Here is a 27,198-nt window from a genome sequence, read left to right on the forward strand (position 1 = left end):
TTAGGACATGTTTATGTGGGTTGCGATATCAACACTATCCAGGGGTTTATATGCAGTATGCTCCTATGTTTGCTTATAGTTTGGGATTACAGCAATGTGCATGACAGTACAAAGCTAATGGTCCCAATGGTTTACTTTTAACTCTAAACTTTGGGGAATAATTATACCAATGGCTTTTGTGAATTGTCTTTTCAAAACAACATAATATTATCCTGGGCATTTCATATAAAAAACTATCAACTATCATAATTTCATTATTGCAATTGTAATAGAAAATAAATAAATAGCAATAAAAATAAGTTATTTATTCATTTCAAAATAAAATACTGTATCTATCTGAATTTCAATGACGAATGAAAAAGTGCTGAAATAAATAAAGTGCATGAATATGTAACCAAGCAAATAAAAAAATAATAAAAAATGTTGTGAACTTTTCTGTTAATAACATGTTGTGTACATACGAATGTTGTGAACCTCTCTGTTAATAACATGTTGTGTACATACGAATGTTGTGAACCTCTCTGTTAACAACATGTTGTGTACATACGAATGTTGTGAACCTCACTGTTAATAACATGTTGTGTACATACGAATATGAAAAAATATATATGTATGCACTCACTAACTGTAAGTCGCTCTGGATAAGAGCGTCTGCTAAATGACTAAAATGTAAAATGTAAATATGAATGTTCTGAACCTCTCTGTTAATAACATGTTGTGTACATATGAATGTTGTGAGATTGATTAAAAAGGCTTTACATCCTTCGATATGTTTCTCAGAAATTGTATCCATACTTTTAAAAATGGAAAATAGATGAGAAGGATATTAACTAAGAAGAAAATAAATTTTCATAGATGGCTATCAACAGCTAGGCCCTTTCCCTTTAACAAACTGTAAATGTTCATTTTGTTTGACTGCGACAGACTACTAGATAATTACATATCCTGTGCAAATAGTTTGCTAATTGTGCATTTTTTTTGTTTGCCTTCAAAAATTCAGCTGTGGTTTCAAATCTGTAACTGCACAAAGACTGAGTGCAAATTGTTTTCGGTTGGACCTTGATACAGTACATATAGCAAGATCAATTGGCAAACTTAACAAAAATATATTTATTTTGATCGTTCATATCATATAAATAGCACAATGTTAAGAAATCCAATTGATTTCCTTGTATAAGTGCCATTTAGTTCTATCCTCAGATTAGGTGTCGTAATAACCTGAACCACAAGAGGACAGTGGTGACAATTGGCCCTGGCAAAAAATGTAAACAACAGCACTATCCAGACTATAGTACATCTACAGAGCATCATCAGTAAGGGTTAGGACTTCCTCCATGGTAAGTGAGGGATGGTACCACTATTAACCTCTGTGTCACAGTAGGGTTCATCACTTTCAGAGTCTGCGGGTGGGGACGCCTTATTCCTCTCCTTCTCGCCGTCATCAGAGTCCTCCATTGCTGCAGTAATGAGAGGGGGAGATTTCCTGAAAGGGAGACGAATAGGTGGAGTCAATACAACAGGCAATGACCTTGAGACAAGATGACTCAACGGTCCGTACTCATAGCCTGGTCCCAGATCAGTTTGTGCCGTCCTGCCAGCTCCTATGGTCATTGGTGTAATAATGACCATAAGAGATGGCAAGACGACACAAACTGATCTGGGACCAGGCTACCATACTCACAGACAGGTCAATGTAATGATAGTACAGTGTGGTACAGTGTGGCTAATGACAGCACCTGTATTCTCCATTCTCCACTGTCTACAATCTTATATGTTTATCACTTTCATTGTATGAAATGTTGTACTTATCCTTCTGGCATCATGGAATATAATATTGTGCCTCTGTCACTAGCATCTCTGTCTGCCTAGTATTTCATAGACCTACGCCCACGTCTTTCTAATATATGAAATCTATCAGTATCAGTACAGTTGGGAGAATTAAAGAGTTAACCTGTACTGTAGTGAATAAAAAAATAAAAAACACGTTTAATAGATGCATCACCAGGTGCATATTTCATACATTAAGAATTGTATTTCGTTACATGGGTTATTGTTAGATGATTACAAATGAACGGTGCTTGGCGTCACCCTGCGAGAGTATTCACAGTTACAGCATAGATCTCATACAACTTGCTATCTTTCACCTCTTTCTGGTATCTAATACCAGCCGTATCTCTAGGTATCTCTAGGGTATCTCTTTGACTGTTTGGATATCTCATACAGGTATCTTATACTGATATCTCATACCTAGGGTATCTTTTTGAGCGTTTAGAGTGTTCAGCACCATGCAGAGGTGTCTGATACCTGTCTCCACTCTGGGTGATGAGTCTCCTGCACGTCTCCATCTGCACGTCCAGGCCTCGCTTCATGGAACACATCTCCATGTACTCGTGCAGGTGTCTGTTCATGTCACTCTTAGCCGTGGCCAACTCCAACTGTGGCGACACAACGTAAGACAATCCATACTGTAAGTTTGCGCTCAGGTTTAAAGTGTCACCACAACATTCTTTGAGTAATGAGGGCTCAGGATCTTTGCAAGTGCAAAACCAAAGGCCGCAGTCATTTGCATAAATCTTGTTTTCTTTTCTGTGTTTTCTTTTTGGTTGATTGTATTTGTCCTTATCGTTGCCACAGGTAACAGAGAATTTAGCAATTTAGCGAACAAGAGGAGGACATCTGGGAAAAAAGTTTTCTTCTAAAAAAAGACCTACCTTTAATTTGTTACTTCATTTTAACTTATCATCTACACAGGAACTCATTTCAACAGTGATTCATGTAAGCATATGGAACGGCTGACTTGTTTATTTCCATAATATTTCCATAATAATCCCAGAGAAACTTCTATGTATTTATGGCTCTGTTTACAGTAGTGCTTCATCGCTCTCTGCAGGCTTATAAATAGCCTCATGCAGCAAAGTCCTTATATTGTACAAACAGCCACTGGAAAACTGGTGCTTAGAAAAGGGCTTTGTTTACGCGTGCGTGTGTACATGTGTGTGTGTGTGTGTGTCTCACCTCGATCTGGTCGATGGTCTCCTGATACTCCTTCTCTCTGGTCTGGAAGAGGGACTCTGTGTCTTGTATCACCTTCTCTATGGACTCCTCCTGCTGCTGTGTGTGTGTGTGTGTGTGTGTGTGTGTGTGTGTGTGTGTGTGTGTGTGTGTGTGTGTGTGTGTGTGTGTGTGTGTGTGTGTGTGTGTGTGTGTGTGTGTGAAAGAGAGCGAGAGAGAAAACATTGGTTTGTGCTAATTTGCCTAATATACATGAGATGAATGTATATATTCTTAAATTCCATTATTTACTAGATTTGTGTGTATTGGGTATATGTTGTGAAATTGTTAGATATTACTTGTTAGATATTACTGCACTGTCGGAGCTAGAAGCACAAGCATTTCGCTACACCCGCAATAACATCTGCTAAACACGTGTATGTGACCAATAACAATTTGATTTGATTTGATTGGACGAAATAAACTTCAATCAGTTTATGGAAATGTAATACACTGCCCATCCATTGCATAAGCACAGCTCAATTCCAAAGTGTCTCTATGGCCGAGATTATTTTTCTTTTGAGACTGTCTACAGATTTTAAAACATTGTCACTATTTTTTCAATTGTCCACTCTTGACTAACCAGATTGTTATTGTGAATGAGAATGACTAACAGTACCAGGGTAAATCAAGATAAGCGTGTGTCTGTGTGTGTGTGTGCTACCAGCTTATCTGCATTACACTGTGATCCAGGGATCAGGACATGCCAATGTCACAGTTGTACATACAATGTGTTAAGTAGGACACAGACACACAGACACGGCAGCCCAACCATAAGAATGATTGACAAGCAGGAAGTACAGTGGCTTAGGTTAAAACATGCCTTTTAACACAGTTCTGGGATCAGCTTAACCTAGCCAGCTCCTAACATTAACCATTACATTGGTAAATACAAAACTGATCTTAGATCAGCCAGTGACTAGTGGCAAGTATAGTGGCTTACCTCTCCCTGGGTCTCCACTGCTCCCAGAGTGTATCCTGGGAAATCCTCCCACAGCAGCAGAGTCTCCTCAGTCTCCTCCCAGGCCAGGCTGTCACAGTCGTCCTCAAACTCACATTCCCTCCTGCAAGACCAACAATAGTATGGCTTACTAGTTGTACATCTATTTATAGTTCACTGGCCGACTCTGGTCCACTCATGGCTTACAAGTGACAGACTTTAGTCCTGGAGATCAGCAGTGTGCAGGATTTTTATCCAGCCCAACTCTAACAGTCTTGATTCAAATAATCATGGTCTGAAATTGAGACCACAAGCTTTTGAATTAAGTGTGTTCGTACAGAGTGGCTCTCCAGGTGTGATGTTTGAGACTTTAGCAGACCTCGATTGCTGACCATATCCTAATAGTTAAGGAGCAGCCCAGAAAACTCACAACTGGTTCAGCATCCTCTGCATTTCCTCATTGATCTGATTGGCTGACGTGCTACACGACTCCTCATCCTTGCCCGCCTCGCTCTCAGAGATGCTGGTTGGTTCGTCCCCGTTAACCGATTGGGCCGCCTGCTTCCGGGGCCGGCGGGTCAGAGTGGAAGGAGGTGTGGCCATCTGCTAGATAAAGGTGTAACAACTGTGTAATAGCAGTGTAATAAAGGTGTAATTAACATGTTATTAAGGTGTAATAACACAGGTATGGCAGACGCCATCTCTAATTCCCATCCACTTTTGGCCTAGAAGATATGAGTGGACATGCCTCCACAGATTCAGTCCTGTCGTAATTATACTAATCGATGATTGCTCCAACAGATCTAGAATCAGCTTACCCTGGAAAAATCCTACACTTAACCATTATGCTAAGCTGACCTTAAATCAGTGTCTAGGGGCTACTTAACAGATAGTATAGTTAGTAGTATAGTGGCCTATGAGCGGTTCTGACCTGAAAGATCTGGATCATGTCTTCACAGTTCCTCTGCTGGGCCACGTCACACAGGCGAGCTGTGATGTCGATACGTCTACAGATGTCCATGTCCACCTTCATGGCCTTTTCCTGGATCTTACTGTCCAGATCCGACAGGTTCTGATAGACGAGAGCGAAAGAGAGGAGAGTGAGTGACACTCGCAAAAGGAAATATGTGTTCCCAAATCTTATTTGTATTTTAAAAGACATTTTCGAAGTAAACTGTACCAATACCATAAAAGTATTTTCTTCGAGATTTTGTAACTCAAAAGTGAGTAGAGCTAAATTCCTATTCCACTACTTTTGAGGTATATAAATCTCAACAGCTTGAATTTGGGGTGAGCTATCCCAACAGTGCTATGAGGCACTCACGTTGCTCATAAGACCTTTGAAGAGGACCAGCTCAGCTTTCAGCTGTTTCACCCTTAGGGCCAGCTCATCCTGACAGACCTCGCTCTCCTGGAGGTCCTGTACGTACACACACACACACACACACACACACACACACACACACACACACACACACACACACACACACAAGCACACGCACACGCACACACACACAAGGAGCCTCATTTGCATTGCATTTATGACATAACATAACTGACTATGAGTATAAGTACGCATAATAAACAAAATGGGCAGTGTATTGAATAATTAATTTATAGTTCTTTATACAGTGGGGGGGGGGAAAGTATTTAGTCAGCCACCAATTGTGCAAGTTCTCCCACTTAAAAAGATGAGAGAGGCCTGTAATTTTTCATCATAGGTACACGTCAACTATGACAGACAAAATGAAAAAAAAATTCTCCAGAAAATCACATTGTAGGATTTGTAATGAATTTATTTGCAAATTATGGTGGAAAATAAGTATTTGGTCACCTACAAACAAGCAAGATTTCTGGCTCTCACAGACCTGTAACTTCTTCTTTAAGAGGCTCCTCTGTCCTCCACTCGTTACCTGTATTAATGGCACCTGTTTGAACTTGTTATCAGTATAAAAGACACCTGTCCACAACCTCAAACAGTCACACTCCAAACTCCACTATGGCCAAGACCAAAGAGCCGTCAAAGGACACCAGAAACAAAATTGTAGACCTGCACCAGGCTGGGAAGACTGAATCTGCAATAGGTAAGCAGCTTGGTTTGAAGAAATCAACTGTGGGAGCAATTATTAGGAAATGGAAGACATACAAGACCACTGATAATCTCCCTCGATCTGGGGCTCCACGCAAGATCTCACCCCGTGGGGTCAAAATGATCACAAGAACGGTAAGCAAAAATCCCAGAACCACACGGGGGGACCTAGTGAATGACCTGCAGAGAGCTGGGACCAAAGTAACAAAGCCTACCATCAGTAACAAACTACGCCGCCAGGGACTCAAATCCTGCAGTGCCAGACGTGTCCCCCTGCTTAAGCCAGTACATGTCCAGGCCCGTCTGAAGTTTGCTAGAGTGCATTTGGATGATCCAGAAGAGGATTGGGAGAATGTCATATGGTCAGATGAAACCAAAATATAACTTTTTGGTAAAAACTCAACTCGTCGGGTTTGGAGGACAAAGAATGCTGAGTTGCATCCAAAGAACACCATACCTACTGTGAAGCATGGGGGTGGAAACATCATGCTTTGGGGCTGTTTTTCTGCAAAGGGACCAGGACGACTGATCTGTGTAAAGGAAAGAATGAATGGGGCCATGTATCGTGAGATTTTGAGTGAAAACCTCCTTCCATCAGCAAGGGCATTGAAGATGAAACGTGGCTGGGTCTTTCAGCATGACAATGATCCCAAACACACCGCCCGGGCAACGAAGGAGTGGCTTCGTAAGAAGCATTTCAAGGTCCTGGAGTGGCCTAGCCAGTCTCCAGATCTCAACCCCATAGAAAATCTTTGGAGGGAGTTGAAAGTCCGTGTTGCCCAGCGACAGCCCCAAAACATCACTGCTCTAGAGGAGATCTGCATGGAGGAATGGGCCAAAATACCAGCAACAGTGTGTGAAAACCTTGTGAAAACTTACAGAAAACGTTTGACCTGTGTCATTGCCAACAAATGGTATATAACAAAGTATTGAGGAACTTTTGTTATTGACCAAATATTTTCCACCATCATTTTCAAATAAATTCATTAAAAATCCTACAATGTGATTTTCTGGAGAAAAAAATTCTCATTTTGTCTGTCATAGTTGACGTGTACCTATGATGAAAATTACAGGCCTCTCTCATCTTTTTAAGTGGGAGAACTTGCACAATTGGTGGCTGACTAAATACTTTTTTCCCCCACTGTAGCTCAAGTTACAAAATACGCTCTCTACTACTACTTTATAATCAACCCAGCTGATCTAAAGTGGAATCATAATGTTACTGGGATGTGAAATATTAAAGGGATAATCTGCAGTTCAAACAATAACAAAACATCCACCCTCCTCATTTTTAGGTAAACAGCTTAGGGATGGGGCTGGAGAAATGTAACCACTATCAAATTCATAGACAGTGCTATGGACACAAGGACTGACCATCCATGACCTGAAAATTAGTTTTACCATGTTTTAAAGCTATACAGTGTTTGTTTACAATTACATTGTTTACAAACAATGGAGTAAAACATGCTTATATACTGAACAAAAATATAAACGCAACATGCAACAATTTCAAAGATTTTGCTGAGTTACAGTATTGATTTCATATGACTGGGCAGGGGCGCAGCCATGGGTGGGCCTGGGAGGACATATGCCCCCCACTTGGGAGCCAGGCCGACCCACTGGGGAGCCAGGCCCAGCCAATCAGAATACGTTTTTCCCCACAAAAGGGCTTTATTACAGAAATAAATACTCCTCAATTTCATCAGCTGTCTGGGTGCCTGGTCTCAGACGATCCTGCAGGTGAAGAAGTCGGATGTGGAGGTCATGGGCTGGCATCGTTACACATTTGTTCTGCCAAATTCTCTAAAATGATGTTGGAGGCGGCTTATGGTAGAGAAATGAACATTCAATTCTCTGGCAAGAGCTCTGGTGGACATTCCTGCAGTCAGTTCCGTTTATATTTTTGTTCAATGTATTTTGGGTTCTGAGGGGGTTAGACAGTTGGACTAAGCTCATGAGGCATTTATATGTTTTATTATTCAAGAATCAATGGCTATATATCAATAATTAAAAAATGTATGTAGCAATCGCAGATTGCCCTTTATCATTGACACAGCTATGGGCTTACCTCCTCCAGCTCAGTCACTTTCTCCTGGAGGTCCACTCTGACTGTGTATTCTTCCTCCCATCTATTGAACCCCCCCCCCCCCCCCACACACACACACACACACACACACATACACACACGTACACACACACACACAGTGATCATATAGATGAGAATGGAGATTGATGAGGAAGTCATCATCACAGCATCACACACCATCATCACTGTCTCTTCTCTTTTGGGAACAGTAATGACGTCAACCCCCCCACTGTTATAACGACACTACTTCCAGACAGCCAGTATCAAAGATGCAAAGACACAACTTCCAATTAGACACCCAGCAGTTCAATCCCACAATAGCCATTATTGTCTATTTAGGCTATTCTAGAACCTCAATTATTACAACCATCTGTGACTGAGTAAGATAGCTTTGTCAAAGTTAGAGACAGAAACCAGAAACCAGGCAGAGAGCCTAATACCATCTACTATAGGCTACAGTGTTGTGTTCATGCGGTTCAATAAAGTTTGATGGTGTTTGTATCCATGTTGTGCGCCTAATCTCCCTTCCTCAGCTGCGTCACGCAACAGGACACTATGCAGTATGCCTGTAGAGCACGCTGCTGCAACACTTACAGAAGGTGAAGTGGCCTAACCCAGGAGGGTGCATGTGCCATATTGCATGTTACCTATACGCACTGTTATCAGTCTGCAGTGTATACAGTAGCCTGTTGTTAATGCTATACTTGTAAGTTGTACAAGCTATTAACGGTATACACTTTATTAGTTGAAAGGAAAATGAAGTTCTATTCTATTCTATTCTATCTTCCCACAGCCCCCTGGAGACTCATTACACAAAAACCAATTGTATGATATTGTATTATTATGAGACAGTTGTTTTTAATGAGATCTAAGGCAGATGATTGGAAATGTTCCCGTGTTAAGCCATTTGACCTTCTCAATAAAAGAGAATTACAGGAGGGTGTTTCGGCTGGCAGGTCATAGAGGCTTGTAAACTGAGAGAGATGATGTTGCCTTGTTCCCATTAACATTCAGACAGTGGACTATAGGCTGTAGGAAAGGTTACTGATGTCATTTAGTGATGTCAGCGTCTTCTCACGGATGCTGCAGAGGGCGAGTGCTCGTACGGGATGGGTAGAGGGGGTGAGAGAGAGAGAGAGCGAAAGAGAACGGAAAAGAGAGTTTGTGTGTGTGAGAGAGAAATAGTGGGAGAGGGGGTGAGTGAAAAAGAGATGGAGTGATAGAGAGAGAGAGGAAGAGAAAGAGGGAACATGAAAAAGAGAGAGAATAATGTGAACAGTCTCTGGTGGCACCACTAGCGGTCACAGCTTTCAGTACAGTGCTGCATTGCAGGTGCTGAGACAAAACGCAGAGGGGCGGAGGCGAGCGAGCGAGAGCGAGAGAGAGAGCGAGAGAGAGAGAGAGAGAGAGAGAGAGAGAGAGAGAGAGAGAGAGAGAGAGAGAGAGAGAGAGAGAGAGAGAGAGAGAGAGAGAGAGAGAGAGAGAGAGAGAGAGAGAGAGAGAGAGAAAAAAAAGAAGTGTACTGCTGACTTCTCCCCAGCCTATTCGGCCCTCTCTTGATAATCCTCCTATTGGATAAGAGATTGGCCAGTGCTGTTCTTTTAAATGCTGTGATTAACTGTTTAAACTATGATCCCCTACAAGCCTATAGTGAAGCCTTGTAATGGCATATCATTTGGGAAGTACAGGGGCAATTTGAAGACAAAAAGTAGAGCAGCTAAAACACTTCAAGATTTACACAGTAACCAGAAGCCATCTTATGGATGATGATGAGGATGATGATGATGATGATGATGATGACGATGACAAAAACAACAAAACAGATGTCTCTTCATTTCAACTCAGTTCTAAGCTACATAGTACATTTGCAGCATGATCATAAGCTGGACAACTGTAAAGCCTGTAATATACAGTAGCTCTGCCTTATATTACAAGATACGCATGCAACTCATGTAGACCTTGCATGATGATGTAATGTTATTTTCTTGGGTTCTGGGGTGTAATTTGGTATGAAGAAAGCAAAAACACACAATGGCTGAATAGGCTCAAAATAGGCTACTGTTAGTTGAGATACATTGCACTCCACATTTGTAATAGGAAAACCCACTGTAAATTGATACAAATCCTAATAGACAATATCTCCAACTCAATCATTGTTCTAGTTTTCTATGACAAAACCACTTTTATATTCCAAGACTTTGTCAGAAGGACACTGAGATTGTATGGTATCTGTAACTATAAACAGGATCACTGATTAGTAGAACCGGATGTGTGATTAGAGTAGGGCTGGCACAAAAGCCTGGACACCCCTTCGCTCTCCAGGAGGAGAGTTGGCCAATCCTGGACTAGGGGTGTTGCCCTAATAATAGTGGGCTAGAGAGACAATAAATGACATCACACATCAGGCCTACAGGTGACAATAACATAGGCCCCAGGCCTTTAATTATAAAAGTTAAACAGCTAAATACCTGTGTTTATACTCATCCCTTTCTCGTTTCACCTTGCCCAATACGTTGTACAGGGCCCGTATTTCAGGGGTGATGGTGTCGATTTGAACACCTACTCCGTCCGTTTGGGCACAAGGCACACCCGTGCCCGTTACACGCGACTCTCTCCACGCGCCAAACCTGCGGTCGTGGTTGTAGGACCAAACGGTGCCAGGAAGGAACTGGGGAGGCGGGTTAGTAGACATACCAGTCCCAGAACTGACATATTTCTCGTTAATGTTGGATATAGTCTTGGAAGGATCAGTAGGGGTTAATAAAGGACTGATGGATATATGTGGAGTGAGTTGGTTGGAATTGAGGTCGGAATTCGAGTCAGTAAGAGTCAAGTTCCTAAATACTGATTTGCTGTTGGACTCAAAGGAGGGAGTTGTAGGCCTGTTGAGTGATGGAGAGAGAAGACCCCCGGGCAGGTATGCAGAGTTATTGATGTTCTGGAGTGGGATATGTCCGGGCCTAACTGCAATGGGCCCTACGAAACCAGTCTGGACTCCCATTTCCTTAGTCAATGGCTTTTTCCCGTGTCGTTCTGAATTGTCCTCATTATTCTCCAAAGCCTGCTGAAGCTGCTTCTCCAAAACTTTATTCCGACGCTCTAGTTCATGAACTTTAGCCAAAAAGCAACGGAAGCGCAAATTCAAGGTCTTGAGAACACTGATGTTGGAGCCCAAGTCGTTACGCAGGGCCATCGCTGCGGGGGGTGGTGGCGCACGGTGCATGTTGTTCTGGTGCAGATACGCGAGTCCCGAAGGTGGCAGCGCATTAAAGTCCAGGCCAGATATCCCATCTTGTCCAAACACGGTGTGCTCGCCCAAGATGAAGCCTGAGTCAGATGCACCGTATGAGTCTAGGCCTGTCATGGAAGAATTAGAATGGCTCCCCATCTGGTTATGCTGCTGTTGCTGAACCAGGAACGCGTTCTCCCCCAATAATGGATTCATGCTTGAGTATGAAAATCTGAAATGCTCAAAATCCGGCATCAAAACAGACTTCTTAATTTAGCTTGAAAGCTAACTCCTGATGAAAATAATAGCCTACTTGCTCTAAAACTATCCCTAATAGCCTTACCTTATGAAGACTTAGTCTATGCGTCCTACCAAGACAGAATAAGATACCGGTAACAACAAAAATATATATATATATTATAGCCTATAGGTAAATAGGTGCTATTAAACAAAGCCTATTCCAGGTCTTAAAATTAGACGCGTCAGTGATTGAAAAAGCCGCAGCAATCAAGCGGTGAAGGCTACACAAGTTACCAAGCTGGCCGCAGTGCAACTACTAGCTTTGGCATAGGGGATAAGTCTGCTGAGGTAGGCGTGCAGTCAAGACCATCGCCAGGCAGAAATAAACAAGCTACTGCGGGTTTTAACTACCGTCATGACTGGAGTAAACGCGCAACCGACATCCTCACTTTGCATAGGCAAGGCCTACTACTTGGCTTGAGTGAATTTCTCGACACTTTTCATTGATATCATAATGTGTGTTTAACACCAATGGCATTATTAGCTGTTAGTCTACATTTGTAACCATTATTTCAATCGAACATCGCTCACATGTTAGGAGTTTTACGGCACCCTCAGCATCACTTGTGGACGTCGGAGCCCATAATAAGATCGTCTGTTAAGGTTATCTGCTCATATTGTCTAAAAGCTATGGGCTACTGGTTTATTGGAACTTTTGGACTGTATTTTGTGCAAAAGTAGGCCTACATATAGTTGAAACATATGCTACACATGTACGTATACCCCCCAGTTATTCAATGTTAAAGTAAATAACAATTGCTCACTCACTGAATATCTAGCAATACCCTTGAAACATTCTCAGATACCACTAGTTTGAAAATAAAATAATCCCCTCTTTCCAGCTTTGGATCCTTTAAACACACTCAAAAAATGATTTTTTGTCAAATCCCTTTCATTTGAATATTTCACAGAATAGAAGGAGTGGCTTCGTAAGAAGCATTTCAAGGTCCTTATTATGAACATACACTACCAGTCAAAAGTTTGGACACACCTACTCATTCAAGGGGTTTTCTTAATTTTTTACTATGTTTTACATTGTAGAATAATAGTGAAGACATCCAAACTATGAAATAACACATATGAAATCATGTAGTAAGCAAGAAAGTGTTTTATATTTGATATTCTTCAAATAGCCACCCTTTGCCTTGATGACAGCTTTGCATTGATGACTCTTGGCATTCTCTCAACCAGCTTCATGAAGTAGTCACCTGGAACGCATTTCAATTAACAGGTGTGCCTTCTTAAAAGTTAAAGTTAAAGTTAAGTCCATATTATGGCAAGAACAGCTCAAATAAGCAAAGAGAAATAACAGTCCATCATTAGTTTAATACATGAAGGTCAGACAATGCAGATAATTTCAAGAACTTTGAAAGTTTCTTCAAGTGCAGTCGCAAAAACCATCAAGCGCTATGATGAAACTGGCTCTCATGAGGACCGCCACAGGAATGGAAGACCCAGAGTTACCTCTGCTGCAGAGGATAAGTTCATTAGAGGTAGCAGCCTCAGAAATTGCAGCCCAAATAAATGCTTCACAGAGTTCAAGTCACAGACACATCTCAACATCAACTGTTCAGAGGGGACTGTGTGAATCAGGCCTTCATGGTCGAATTGTTGCAAAGAAACCACTACTGAAGGACACCAATAATAAGAAGAGACCTGCTTGGGCCAAGAAACACGAGCAATGGACATTAGACAGGTGGAAATTTGTCCTTTGGTCTGGAGTCCAAATTTGAGATTTTCGGTTCCAACCGCTGTGTCTTTGTGAGACGAGATGTGGGTGAACGGATGATCTCCGCATGTGTAGTTCCCACCGTAAAGCATGGAGGAGGAGGTGTTGTGGTGTGGGGGTGCTTTTCTGGTGACACTGTCTGTGATTTATTTAGAATTCAAGGCACACTTAACCAGCATGGCTACCACAGCATTCTGCAGCGATAACTCCATCCCATCATTTGTTTTTCAACAGGACAATGACCCAACACACCTCCAGGCTGTGTAAGGGCTATTTTACCAAGAAGGAGAGTGATGGAGTCCTGCATTAAATGACCTGGCCTCCACAATCCCCCGACCTCAACCCAATTGAGATGGTTTGGGATGAGTCGGACGGCAGAGTGAAGGAAAAGCAGCCAGCAAGTGCTCAACATACAGTGGGGAAAAAAAGTATTTAGTCAGCCACCAATTGTGCAAGTTCTCCAACTTAAAAAGGGATTTTAATCATAGGTACACGTCAACTATGACAGACAAATTGAGATTTTTTTTTCTCCTGAAAATCACATTGTAGGATTTTTTATGAATTTATTTGCAAATTATGGTGGAAAATAAGTATTTGGTCACCTACAAACAAGCAAGATTTCTGGCTCTCACAGACCTGTAACTTCTTCTTTAAGAGGCTCCTCTGTCCTCCACTCGTTACCTGTATTAATGGCACCTGTTTGAACTTGTTATCAGTATAAAAGACACCTGTCCACAACCTCAAACAGTCACACTCCAAACTTCACTATGGCCAAGACCAAAGAGCTGTCAAAGCACACCAGAAACAAAATTGTAGACCTGCACCAGGCTGGGAAGACTGAATCTGTAATAGGTAAGCAGCTTGGTTTGAAGAAATCAACTGTGGGAGCAATTATTAGGAAATGGAAGACATACAAGACCACTGATAATCTCCCTCGATCTGGGGCTCCACGCAAGAGCTCACCCCGTGGGGTCGAAATGATCACAAGACCACAAAATCCCAGAACCACACGGGGGGACCTAGTGAATGACCTGCAGGGAGCTGGGACCAAAGTAACAAAGCCTACCATCAGTAACACACTACGCCGCCAGGGACTCAAATCCTGCAGTGCCAGACGTGTCCCCCTGCTTAAGCCAGTACATGTCCAGGCCCGTCTGAAGTTTGCTAGAGTGCATTTGGATGATCCAGAAGAGGATTGGGAGAATGTCATATGGTCAGATGAAACCAAAATATAACTTTTTGGGAAAAACTCAACTCGTCGTGTTTGGAGGATAAAGAATGCTGAGTTGCATCCAAATAACACCATACCTACTGTGAAGCATGGGGGGCTGTTTTTCTGCAAAGGGACCAGGACGACTGATCCGTGTAAAGGAAAGAATGAATGGGGCCATGTATCGTGAGATTTTGAGTGAAAACCTCCTTCCATCAGCAAGGGCATTGAAGATGAAACGTGGCTGGGTCTTTCAGCATGACAATGATCCCAAACACACCGCCCGGGCAACGAAGGAGTGGCTTCGTAAGAAGCATTTCAAGGTCCTGGAGTGGCCTAGCCAGTCTCCAGATCTCAACCCCATAGAAAATCTTTGGAGGGAGTTGAAAGTCCGTATTGCCCAGCGACAGCCCCAAAACATCACTGCTCTAGAGGAGATCTGCATGGAGGAATGGGCCAAAATACCAGCAACAGTGTGTGAAAACCTTGTGAAGACTTACAGAAAACGTTTGACCTGTGTCATTGCCAACAAAGGGTATATAACAAAGTATTGAGAAACTTTTGTTATTGACCAAATACTTATTTTCCACCATAAATTGCAAATAAATTCATTAAAAATCCTACAATGTGATTTTCTGGATTTTATTTTCTCATTTTGTCTGTCATAGTTGACGTGTACCTATGATGAAAATCACAGGCCTCTCTCATCTTTTTAAGTGGGAGAACTTGCACAATTGGTGGCTGACTAAATACTTTTTTTCCCCACTGTATGTGGGAACTCCAAGACTGTTGGAAAAGCATTCCAGGTGAAGCTGGTTGAGAGAATGCCAAGAGTGTGCAAAGCTGTCATCAAGAAAAAGGGTGGCTACTTTGAAGAATATTTGTTTACTACATGATTCCATATGTGTTATTTCATAGTTTAATGTCTTCACTATTTTTCTACATTTTACATTTACATTTTAGCCATTTAGCAGACGCTCTTATCCAGAGCGACGTACAGTTAGTGAATGCATACATTTTTCATACTGGCCCCCCGTGGGAAACGAACCCACAACCCTGGCATTGCAAGCGCCATGCTCTACCAACTAAGCTGCAGGGGACCTCTTCTACAATGTGGAAACTAGTAAAAATAAAGGAAAACCCTTGAATGAGTAGGTCTGTCGAAACTTTTGACTGGTACTGTCTATTAATTAAAGGTGCACTCATTTTCCACAGTGACAATGTCAGTCTGACTTACCTGTGTTGCCTTACCTGACAGAGGCAGTACGAGCTTGAATGGAGGAAAGTGCTTTTACCTCAACATCTTTCTCCTCAACATGCAGGGTTATGGGGGCATGAGCCATGGTTTTGTCTTTGCTTTGACTTGTGGATGTGGCATTGGTAGGAGCAACTGTAGTCGGGCTGGAAGAGGTTTTCCCAACATTATCTTCCTCCTCTATGAGACAGAGAAAGAGAGAAAAGGAGAGAGAGAGAGAGAGATGTGGCAGGGAAACCCATTTAGCCGTCAAATTTAAAGGCACAGTCTGTAACTTTGGCAACAAGACGAAGACAAAGTATTTGTTCCCACTTTCAAAGCACTTGAACCCATTCATGTAATATTTATGATTTCCCCACCTGTTAAATATGAGTTTGCGAGGTCCATTCGAACAAACCATTGGACAGACAATTGATCTTACCCAGCTCCTGGACAAGAAGGGGTTGATCTTCTTGTAGAAGGCTGCTTTTACTTTTGCTCCTCCAGAGCGAAAACAGTCGTACAACCCTCTCATTTGATTCTGGGGGATCTTTTCTTAGTGGATTTTATTGTACGCCTCCTGTTGTATCATACCTTTTTCAAGCAGGTAATCCGCTATGGGCATTACCGTGGCGACCCTCTTAATGAGTGTGCACCTGTGCTTATCCACAAACGCAGCACCTTGGATTCAGATGAGAAAATTATCTGAAAAGTAATATATTGGATGGGATTTTCTTTTCTGCAGATGTGTGCACCGGTTTTCCCTGTCTTGGTAAAAAACAACGGTACAATTACAGTGACGGTTATAAATAACCCCTATAAAGTGAAATACTTACATGAACAATAATATTATCTTTGTCTTCTTTGTTATCAAAAGTAAATGTAATTGCTCAAATATACTTCTGTATTAAAAGTAAAAATCATTTCAAATTCCTTATAATTAAGCTAACCAGATGGCACTATTTTGTTTTTTTAATTTACAGATAGCCAGGGGCACACTCCAACACTCAGACATAATTTACAAACGAAGCATGTGTTTAGTGAGTTCGCCAGATCATAGACAGTAGGGATGACCAGGGATGTTCTCTTGATAAGTGCGTGAATGGACCATTTCTGTCCTGCTAAGCATTCAAAATGTAATGAATACTTTTGGGTGTCATGGAAAAGTATGGAGTAGAAAGTACATTATTTTCTTTAGGAATGTAGTGAAGTAAAAATGGTCAAAAATATAAATAGTAAAGTACAGACACCCCAGAAAACGACTTAAGTAGTACTTTAAAGTATTTTTACTTAAAGTACACCACTGCCAAAACAATATGGAGAGTCAAGCATTTTTCTTTAGAATACAATGCACCATTTAACTTTTCTTGTCCTTGGAATCTACTTTGTTCTTCCATCCAGGGGCGCAACTTCGGTTTTAGAAATGGGGGAGAAATAAATACTATTTAAAAAAATTACCCAGTTGGATAAACACTCCAAACAGCCTACCCGACCGCTCGGAGGCGTCCACATGGTCCTAAAGCACACCGTTGCCTCATTTTGGATCACATTCCAATGATAAAACATTCCTTCAACTCTTCTCTTTTCAAGATCATTTAAGACTCAGACTTGAGTAAATGATGGGAACATTTTAGCATGCCACTCATGGTCCAAATGCTTAGTTTTACAGCCTCTGTTTGGCTTTAATGGAATGTACCATGAATGTCAAGTTTGATTCACGGAAATAAAATGTAAATGCATCTAAATTAATGTGTGGATTTGAACGATTCAAGCATTTACAAGATGTGCTCCTGAGGACTGAGACGACAAAACATTTTCACAAACAGAGGACTTTTATTGTGAATTAAGGCATGGTGCGGTGGACAGAAATATTCTGCCGGCAAAAAACAGTCTTCTGAACAGAACAGAGGTGTGACTTATTATAAAAACATTGCTATAGACTTTGCTACTGGTTCTTTCTCTGGCGGTGGACGGGTTGGATGTCCGTTCAGGAGAAGGAAGAGGTCATGGGGGTGGGGGGGGGGGGGGGGGGGGGGTGTAGGTGTGGTGTGGAAACTTTACTCTTTGAGTGCCATGTGCATACACAAGTCAATAACGCGGTTGCTATAGCCGTACTCATTGTCATACCTATGGGAGAGGGAGCAAGATGAACAAGTCTTTATAATGTATAAAAATATTCAAAATTACAACATTGATTCTGTGTGTTTTGAAGGGGGTAGGTCTAGATACATACCATGAGACCAGCTTGACAAAGTGGTCGTTGAGTGCAATGCCTGCGCCGGCGTCGAAGATTGAGGAACGTTTGTCGCCATTGAAGTCTGTGGACACCACCTGAGGAGGGGAGAGCAACAGGCTTTAGGCTCATTATGTGAAAAACTGAAATTACAATTACTCTACTGCGCCCTAGTGTTTGAGCTTAAGTATTGCATCATGACCTTGAGGCCCAGTGCATGAGAGTCTGAAAAGCTTGGGCCCTGTTCAAGTACTCTTAAAATGCATCCTTCCTTATTTCCTTCATTGTGGTAATCACATACATGACACTTTATGACATGACAGCAACACAGGACCTTGCTCACACCTATCAAATCATGTTAGATCAGTGATTTCTTCAAGTATGGAAGGAATGATGCATTTTAGAGTATTCAAGCAGGGTCTTGGGATGGGAAAATATTTACCTGGTCCTCTGTGTATCCCAGAATTCCCTTCATGGGTCCTTTGGAGGCCTCCTTGATGACTCTCTTGATCTCTTCATAAGGGGCCTGAGGCAGATAGGAGAAAACATTACATATAGAACAACAATGTAACCAAATGATTATGTATGAAGTGCCTATTGCGCGTTATGTAGACAGTAACTAAAGGAAAGGTGCAAAAACAAGGGTAGCTTGTAGGTGGGTTGGGCTGGAAGGGTGGTCAAGAGGAATTAGGTATTCGGAGTAGCTTTACCTTGTGTATCACATATTGTATTTCAATAAAATACCACAAAAAGAGCAGAGAGAGGTGACTGGGAGACTTACGGCTTTCTCAAGACGGACAGTCAGGTCAACTACGGACACGTTGGGAGTGGGGACACGGAAGGCCATGCCGGTCAACTTGCTGTGGGTCAGAACGTTCAGTTAAATCTACATTCTGGGATTTAAAAAATAAAAAAATAAAAAATAAAAGCCCTGCCACTTGTTTTGATATACAGCTGAGGGATGGGGCTAGGGAAATATAACGCTTTGGAATATTCAGATGTGCCCTTAGTGAAAAGCACTATACAAATCCCATCCATTATCACTATGGTCATAAAACCTCCATTACGAAACCAGTGGTCCTGGATTGGTTCATACCCGTTCAGCTCGGGGATAACCTTGCCCACGGCCTTGGCGGCGCCGGTGGAGGCGGGGATAATGTTCTGGCTGGCACCACGTCCATCTCTCCACAGCTTACCGGAGGGCCCGTCGACAGTCTTCTGTGTGGCTGTGACTGCATGAACTGTGCTCTGGGGGAAGAAACAAGTGATATGGATGTTAGTCTATGCAGGGTGATGTTCATTAGGCAAACTGAAGAAAACAGGAAGGTACTATCTGAACTAATAAGAAAACCTCATTTTAATTTTCTGTTGTGTGCCCTAATGAACACGAACCAGGACTTGTGCAGAGCAGCAACATGATTGTTGTTAGCATTAGCATGTACATTGACATCTCTATTAATGTTAGCATTTACATCTCCACAAGTGTTGACCCACTTCTTACCACTACATCCCAGTCCCTGTGGTAATTGTGCTGTTTGACTCCATTCTTACCATGAGACCCTCAATGATGCCGAAGTTGTCGTTGATAACCTTGGCGATGGGAGCCAGGCAGTTAGTTGTACAGGAGGCGTTGCTGTGAGGACATGACATCATTATCAATAATAATCAACATGCTCCCACTCGGAAAGACACTACTTCAACCTCAACTTCCACTGCTACCCCGACAACACATCAGCGTATCAGCACCAAGCCACTCCTTTGAACTACATTAAATCCTGTATCTCAGAAATAAAAACCTGGATGCAACACAACTTTCCCTTTCTGCTGGTGTATTCTTCCAGTCCAACCTCCAGAGTTTTGGCGACAGGGTATTCTCTAGAGCTACACCCTGGGTCTGGAACTCCTTCCCTCCACCGGTTCATCTAGTCCTGTAAAAACCTACCCATAACTCACACTCCACCGCAGTTCTTTCAAATTTCTTGTTTGTTTTGTCTTTTTGTTTCCTTTATGTCTTATTAGAAAAGCCGAATATGAGAACTATGTATTATTATTAATAATGACACCACCACAAAAGTTTAGTAATTTAACATTGTGCCACACAGCCAGAAAGTAATCATTTATAGAGCTGCACCCTGTAGTTTCATTTCAAGCAAACATGTATTTAAATCAATAGTTTTCCATGTTACCAAATCTGATTTGTTTTCTTACCTCAAGAGGAGATATGCGGCTGCCATAGAATTGTAATACAAGGTCTATGGAAATCCCTTTGAAGTAAACGATGCATGAAATGAGAGTATACAAAATGGTTGAAAACTGTTCTGTTCCAAAATCTGTCAAACACCTTCTCTAGTGATATTGTCCCGATGTTAAATTGAAGTGTGCGAGCAATTTTAGGATGTTTTTAGGCCATGTTTCATACTCACATTCTCAGTAAGACTGAGAGGTAGGGTTTTTGACCTGCTGGAACTGTGTGTGTGTGTTTCAGTGATTGTTTGTACAAGTAACATGTCACCCTGTGGCAGGACTGTTTGTACATGTCACACTGCGGGGGAGTGGCTTACCTGACAACTTTCAGGGAGTTATTGTAATGATGGTGGTTGACACCCATCACGAACATGGGGGCGTCGGCGCTGGGGGCGGAGATGATGACCCTCTTGGCACCTCCCTGCAGGTGAGCCTGTGGTGGTGGTGGGTGGGGTGAGAGGTCAAAGGGTACGTTTGTGTAATAACAAATACACAGCATCAAGGCTGCCTTGCTTGGTTCAGTCTCATAGCTGATGATATGCAAAATTGGTAGTCTGGAGGCGATTAAAACAATTTAAAAAACATTGAAATACATACAGCACTGTGCTCACTCACTGCTCACCCACAGTCTTATAGCCATGAAGTATTAAAACACATATATATATATATATATATATTTTTTTTTTTCCCCCCTCACAGAATTCAAGTATAGACCATTGTCAATATGATCTACTTCCTACTGCTAGTGAACTGAGGTACTTACAGAGGCCTTGTCGATGGTGGTGAACACACCAGTAGACTCCACAACGTAGTCAGCTCCAGCATCACCCCACTTGATCTGGGAAGGGTCCCTCCTGAAGATGGTAAAGAGATGGAGAAGTTTGGATTATAACACAAATCCAGGGTTAGAATTACAGGGGTCCTGTGCACTCCCATAACAATCTAAGGATGGAATCATTATATACACACACACTACATGACGAACATCTCATTCCAAAAGCATGGGCATTAATATAGAGTTGGTCCCCCCTTTGCTGCTATAACAGTCGCCACGCTTTTGGGAAGGCTTTCCACTAGACGTTGGAACATTGCTGAGGGAACTTGCTTCCATTCAGCCACAAGAGCATTAGTGAGGTCAGGCACTGATGTTGGGCGATTAGGCCTGGCTCGCAGTCGGTATTCCAATTCAACCCAAAGGTGTTCGATGAGGTTGAGGTCAGGGCTCTGTGCAGGCCAGTCAAGTTCTTCCACACCAATCTCGACAACCCATTTCTGTATGGACCTCGCTTTGTGCACAGGGGCATTGTCATGCTGAAACAAGAAAAAGGACCTTCCCCAAACTGTTGACAAAGTTGAAAGCACAGAATCGTGTAGAATGTAATTGTATGCTGTAGCATTAAGATTTCCCTTTACTGGAACTAGGGGGCCTAGCACAAACCATGAAAAAACAGCCACAGACCATTATTCCTACTCCACCAAACTTTACAGTTGGCACTATGCAGTCGGGCAGGTAGCATTCTCCTGGCATCCGCCAAACCCAGATTCATCCGTCGTACTGCCAGATGTTGAAGTGTGATTTATCACTCCAGAGAACGAGTTTCCGCTGCTCCAGAGTCCAATGGCGGCAAGCTTTACACCACTCCAGCTGACGCTTGGCATCGCACATGGTGATATTAGGCTTGTGTGCAGCTGCTCGGCCATGGAAACCCATTTCATGAAGCTCCCGATGAACATTTGTGCTGACGTTGCTTCCAGAGGCAGTTTGGAACTCAGTAGTGAGTGTTGCAACAGAGGACAAATGATTTTCACTCGCTACGTGTTTCAGCAGTCCCGTTCTGTGACTTGTGTGGCCTACCACTTCACAGCTGAGCCGTTGTTGCTCCTAGACGTTTCCACTTCACAATAACAGCACTTACAGTTGACTGGGGCAGTTCTAGCAGGGCAGAAGTGTGACGAACTGACTAGTTGGAAAGGTGGCATCCTATAACGGTGCCACATTGAAAGTCACAGCTCTTCAGTAAGGCCATTCTACTGCCAATGTTTGTCTATGGAGATTGCATGGCTGTGTCCTCGATTTTATACACCTGTCACCTGTGGCTGAAATAGCCGAATCCACTAATTTGAAGGGGTGTCCACATACTTTTGTATATACACAGTGCATTCGGAAAGTATTCAGACCCCTTCACCTTGTTACGTTACAGCCTTATTCTAAAATGGATTAAATTGTTTTTTTTAATCAATCTACACACAATACCCCATAATGACGAAGCAAAAATAGGTTTGTAGAAATTTTAGCAAATTTATTCAAAATAGAAAACTGAAATATCACATTTACATAAGTATTCAGACCCTTTACTCAGTACTTTGTTGAAACACCTTTGCCAGCGATTACAGCATCAACTCTTCTTGGGTATGACGCTACACACATGGCACACCTGTATTTGGGAAGTTTCTCTCATTCTTCTCTGCAGATCCTCTCAAGCTCTGTCAGGATGGGTGGGGATCGTCACTGCACAGCTATTTTCAGGTCTCTCCAGAGATGTTTGATCGGGTTCAAGTCCAAGCTCTGGATGAGCAACTCAAAGACATTGAGACTTGTCCTGAAGCCACTCCTGTGTTGTTTTGGCTGTGTGCTTAGGGTCGTTGTCCTGTTGGAAGTTGAACCATCGCCCCAGTCTGAGGTCTTGAGCAGGTTTTCATCAAGGATACTGTAGTGTATTAGGATTATGTCTTTGTTAATGTTTTTCATGTGGAATTGAAAGGATGTTTATTTTAGTTCAAAAGTAGCCATTTGTAGGGTGACGCCCCAGGGGAGACAGGTGATTGGACAGCAGAGGGAGCAACCCATATTTTTGCATTGTTTATAAGTATATGCTGGAGGCAGAGGGGGTTAGAACAGACAGATTAATTTGGGACACTGTTTCTCCAGACACTGCAGGTCTGTAAACTTATGCTGAAATCTTGTGATATAAATAAACCTTATAATCAAAGTGCAGCCTAAGCGGACTTTTTGTTTGACAGCAATAAGTACCAGCATCGACGCGACACAACAATACTTTTCTCCGTTCATCTTTCCATCGATCCTGACTAGTCTCCCAGTGCCTGCCGCTGAAAAACATCCCCACAGCATGACGCTGCCACCACCATGATTCACCGTAGGGATGGTGCCATGTTTCCTCCAGATGTAAGAGTTCAATCTTGGTTTCATCAGACCAGAGAATCTTGTTTCTGATGGTCTGTCCTTTAGGCAAACTCCAAGCGGGCTGTCATGTGCCTTTTACTGAGGAGTGGCTTCAGTCTGGCCACTCTACCATAAAGGCCTGATTGCTGGAGTGCTGCAGAGATGGTTGTTCTTCTGGAAGGTTCTCCCATCGCCACAGAGTAACTCTGGAGCCCTGTCAGAGTGACCATCGGGTTCTTGGTCACCTCCCTGACCAAGGCCCTTCTCCCCCGATTGCTTAGTTTGGACGGGCGGCCAGCTCTAGGAAGAGTCTTGGTGGTTCCAAACTTCTTCCATTTAAGAATGATGGAGACCACTGTTCTTGGGGACCTTCAATGCTGCAGAAATGTTTTGGTACCCAGATCTGTGCCTCAACACAATCCTGTCTCAGAGCTCTATGGAGAATTCCTTCGACCTCATGGCCTTGTTTTTGCACTGACATGCACTGTCAACTGTGGGATCTTATATAGACAGGTGTGTGCCTTTCCAAATCATGTCCAATCAGTGTAATTTACCACAGGTGGACTCCAAGTTGTAGAAACATCTCAAGGATGACCAATGGAAACAGGATGCACCTGAGCTCAATTTCGAGTCTCACAGCAAAGGGTCTGAATACCTATGTAAATAAGGTATTTCAGTTCTTGGATATATAAATTTGCACAAATTTCTAAAAACCTGTTTTTTCTTTGTCATTATGGGGTATTGTGTGTAGATTGATGAGGAAAACAAATGATTTAATCAATTTTAGAATAAGGCTGTAACGAAACAATGTGGAAAAAGTCAAGGGGTCTGAATACTTTCTGAATGCACTGTATAGTGTATATATGGTCTAGCCCACTGCTAAGGCACTCCCAATAGTCAATGTTTGAGATACACAGACAAATCTTCATATTGCCAGAAGAAGTGTATAACCCATCAATTTGATTCTGTGCAAAACCACGTATCTCAAAAACTGTACAAAATAAGCCAATGAATGCACCTGGAGCATTAGCAAAGGAAAAGGAAAAACACTTACTCGTGGAAAACTGTGATGTGCAGGTTGCCAATGACCAGCTTGCCATTCTCTTGTCTCACTTCACTGTGCTTCCATACACCGTGGGTGGAGTCATACTTGAACATGTAGACCTATGGAACAACAACCTTTAGGGAGGTGTTGAATGTGTCCAGTAAACTTGTGCACATGAGATCCTTCTTGAGTTTAACCGAAAGAAACCTGATCCACTCAAGGTCTGACTTCGGTAAAATATGTTTACATTTCTCCCGCTATACGTTTCAATTTCAGTAGCCTATATTTTGATTTTACATTTCGGTATATTAAGCAGTAGCCTATATAAAAAGTTCTCACCATGTAGTCCAGGTCAATGAAGGGGTCGTTGATGGCGACGACGTTGACTTCACCGCTCTTGGCAGCGGCACGGGTCACCAGGCGCCCGATACGCCCAAATCTGAGAAGAGAAATCAGAGAAAATCAGTCTTACAGTTAATTCCTATATATGCATATCCATATTACCACACTATACCAGCAGGTGGCAGCAGCCCTGTGACGCAGGCAGACACACCCACATCTAAAAATGAGTCCTGCACACAAGGGTCAATGTATGGCTCAGCAACAGAGCCAAAGTACATCAAAAAGGAGCCAAAGTACATCAAAATAACACAGGGCAAAAAACAAAGGTTTGGTAAGGTGTTCTTGTGAAAAATACCTTGTTATTAATTTCCTTTAACAAGTAATTTTGTTCTGGTCAACAAAGTTACATCATACTATACTTCAAACCGTTTTGGAACTGTGAACAGTCAGCATGATCTTTTAGTCAGTCATTAGACATAATTTCGTTTCCATACTTAGGTTGATCAGCAGGAGTGAAATATCAATTTCCAGGTCGCAGCGTTTCGTCTTTCAAGTGGGCACAGTAAAACTGTTAGGTTGATTTTGAGAAAGGGCCTATCATAACAAACTTTAATCTTCCTGCAGTTTAGTGACAGCTGACTATTGGCCAAATAAAGGTTAGCCTTGCTGTGATCTCTGAACTTTAGCTGAAAAGGCTATCGGGATATTATTAGATGGATAGAATAAAGGAACGCGACAGCTGAGGAGAGGAAAGATACAAGAGTGTTGCAAAGAGGCATTGTGACAACCAAACTATAAATAAGTAGAGAATGGTAGTGGCCAGACCATGGAGGTGTTGAACAACCATAGCAAAAACAAACAAAAGATATGCTATGGAAAATGAAAAGAAACATTTCTTCTTGGAAAAGTTCAGGTAGCCCCCTTCTCATTTCGGCCTGTTTGCTTCTATTTCGTTTCTAGTGAAAGCTGTACAACCCAGGCTTGTGAACTTGAGAGCAAGCGCCTATAGGGTATGTACAGTCCAGAAGTGCAATGCAATCCAGGGTCTATCCTGTGACCCAATCCTGTCAACAGACAGTTCTTATATTCCCTTTAAGATATATACACAATTGAAAATATTCAAATTTTCCCAGTGACAGAAGCAGACACACTCCCAACTAAAAAAGGAGTCCTACACATAATGCATGGCCCAGCATTTTGGTCAGGCTTATGAACTTGAGAGCAAACACCTATGGAATGTACAGTACAGAAGTGCAATGCAACCCAGGGTATCATCATGTCACTTGATCCTGTCAACAGCCAGTCCTTCTGTTCTTTTTAAAATAGATCATTTCAAAGATAAATATGCACACAAAAAAAGCAACTTACCCATTGATTCCAATCTTCACCATTTTGCCTGATCTGGTCTAGGTAAAAATAAAAAATAAAGTTAATTAACTTGTGTGTTACATAACCAAGCACAGTTACAGTATGAGCATGAGGCAACATTTGAATAAGCAACTAAAATCATCTATGTACATCAATACATTAAGCGTCACTGATTAACGGTCACTATATAAAGAAAGTAGCATTGATAGATACAAATCTCTTTTGTGGCATCTATAGAATCCCCCAAAATTGCACAATGCATACGACAATAGAATAATTTCAAAGAGCCCAAAAATGTTGCTCCCCTAAAATACTAAACTTTCCATGCCACGTAGGCTAATTTATTCTATCTACACAAATTGTAGCCTACGTCCATACAACTTGTAGTCATACAAGACAGCTTTTCAAAACAGCAAGGTAGGACTCCACCTGCCAAAATGCAAATTGCCACATAGAATCAACGCATAATTCTACAATTAAATGTCAAGTTGGCTACGAAGCCATAAAAAGATTAAGAAAGTTGGAAAATACCGTTTGTGAGTTGCTCTGTCCACAATGTTGGCAAGGTGCGCTCGCAATTTATGTTCCTATAGGTCCATGGACACGCCCCCACGTGAACACAACCCATGTGCACACGCCCCTTCAGAATGTCAAGTCACAGATGGATAGGGGAGCCAAGGTCGTTGTCGCAGTCGACAGGAACATAAATTACAGAACAGGAAATTAATTTGAATGACACCCCCCACTATTGATGTGATCATCTTGGCTACATTGCGTGTGGAATGAACTGGATGCATCTTGCCAAATAAGAGGAAGATGAGCAATTTCCATTTGGATTGATTTGATAGTTGGATAATAATTGTATTAACCAGCTGTTTAGCATTAACTTTAATTAAAGGCTGTAATCTTTGGGAAAA

At 42.1% G+C, this 27,198-nt stretch overlaps 2 protein-coding genes across 2 annotated transcripts; both read right to left on the reverse strand.

Annotated features, from left to right (window-relative positions):
* Positions 1-1,320: 1,320 nt before the first annotated feature.
* Positions 1,321-11,650, reverse strand: LOC311108821 (non-homologous end joining factor IFFO1-like; the record flags this gene model as incomplete). Its single annotated transcript, XM_084151582.1, has 9 exons — positions 1,321-1,483; positions 2,305-2,435; positions 3,016-3,111; positions 3,995-4,115; positions 4,422-4,597; positions 4,923-5,063; positions 5,316-5,411; positions 8,149-8,209; positions 10,635-11,650. 9 exons carry the CDS (start codon positions 11,648-11,650, stop codon positions 1,321-1,323), a joined length of 2,001 nt encoding a protein of 666 aa, XP_084007708.1.
* Positions 11,651-17,894: 6,244 nt separating this feature from the next.
* On the reverse strand, positions 17,895-26,307 carry LOC311123259 (glyceraldehyde-3-phosphate dehydrogenase-like). The gene is made up of 11 exons (XM_084158158.1): positions 26,282-26,307; positions 24,911-25,010; positions 24,581-24,690; positions 21,109-21,199; positions 20,663-20,778; positions 19,653-19,734; positions 19,198-19,349; positions 18,883-18,961; positions 18,544-18,627; positions 18,102-18,199; positions 17,895-17,995 (listed from the first exon to the last, which is right to left on the reverse strand). Exons 1-11 carry the CDS (start codon positions 26,302-26,304, stop codon positions 17,926-17,928), a joined length of 1,005 nt encoding a protein of 334 aa, XP_084014284.1. The 5' UTR covers positions 26,305-26,307; the 3' UTR covers positions 17,895-17,925.
* Between the last annotated feature and the right edge of the window lie 891 nt (positions 26,308-27,198).

The sequence above is a fragment of the Coregonus lavaretus genome (assembly GCF_964263955.1).
Source record: "Coregonus lavaretus genome assembly, chromosome: 3".
Classification (NCBI taxonomy): Eukaryota; Metazoa; Chordata; class Actinopteri; order Salmoniformes; family Salmonidae; genus Coregonus; species Coregonus lavaretus.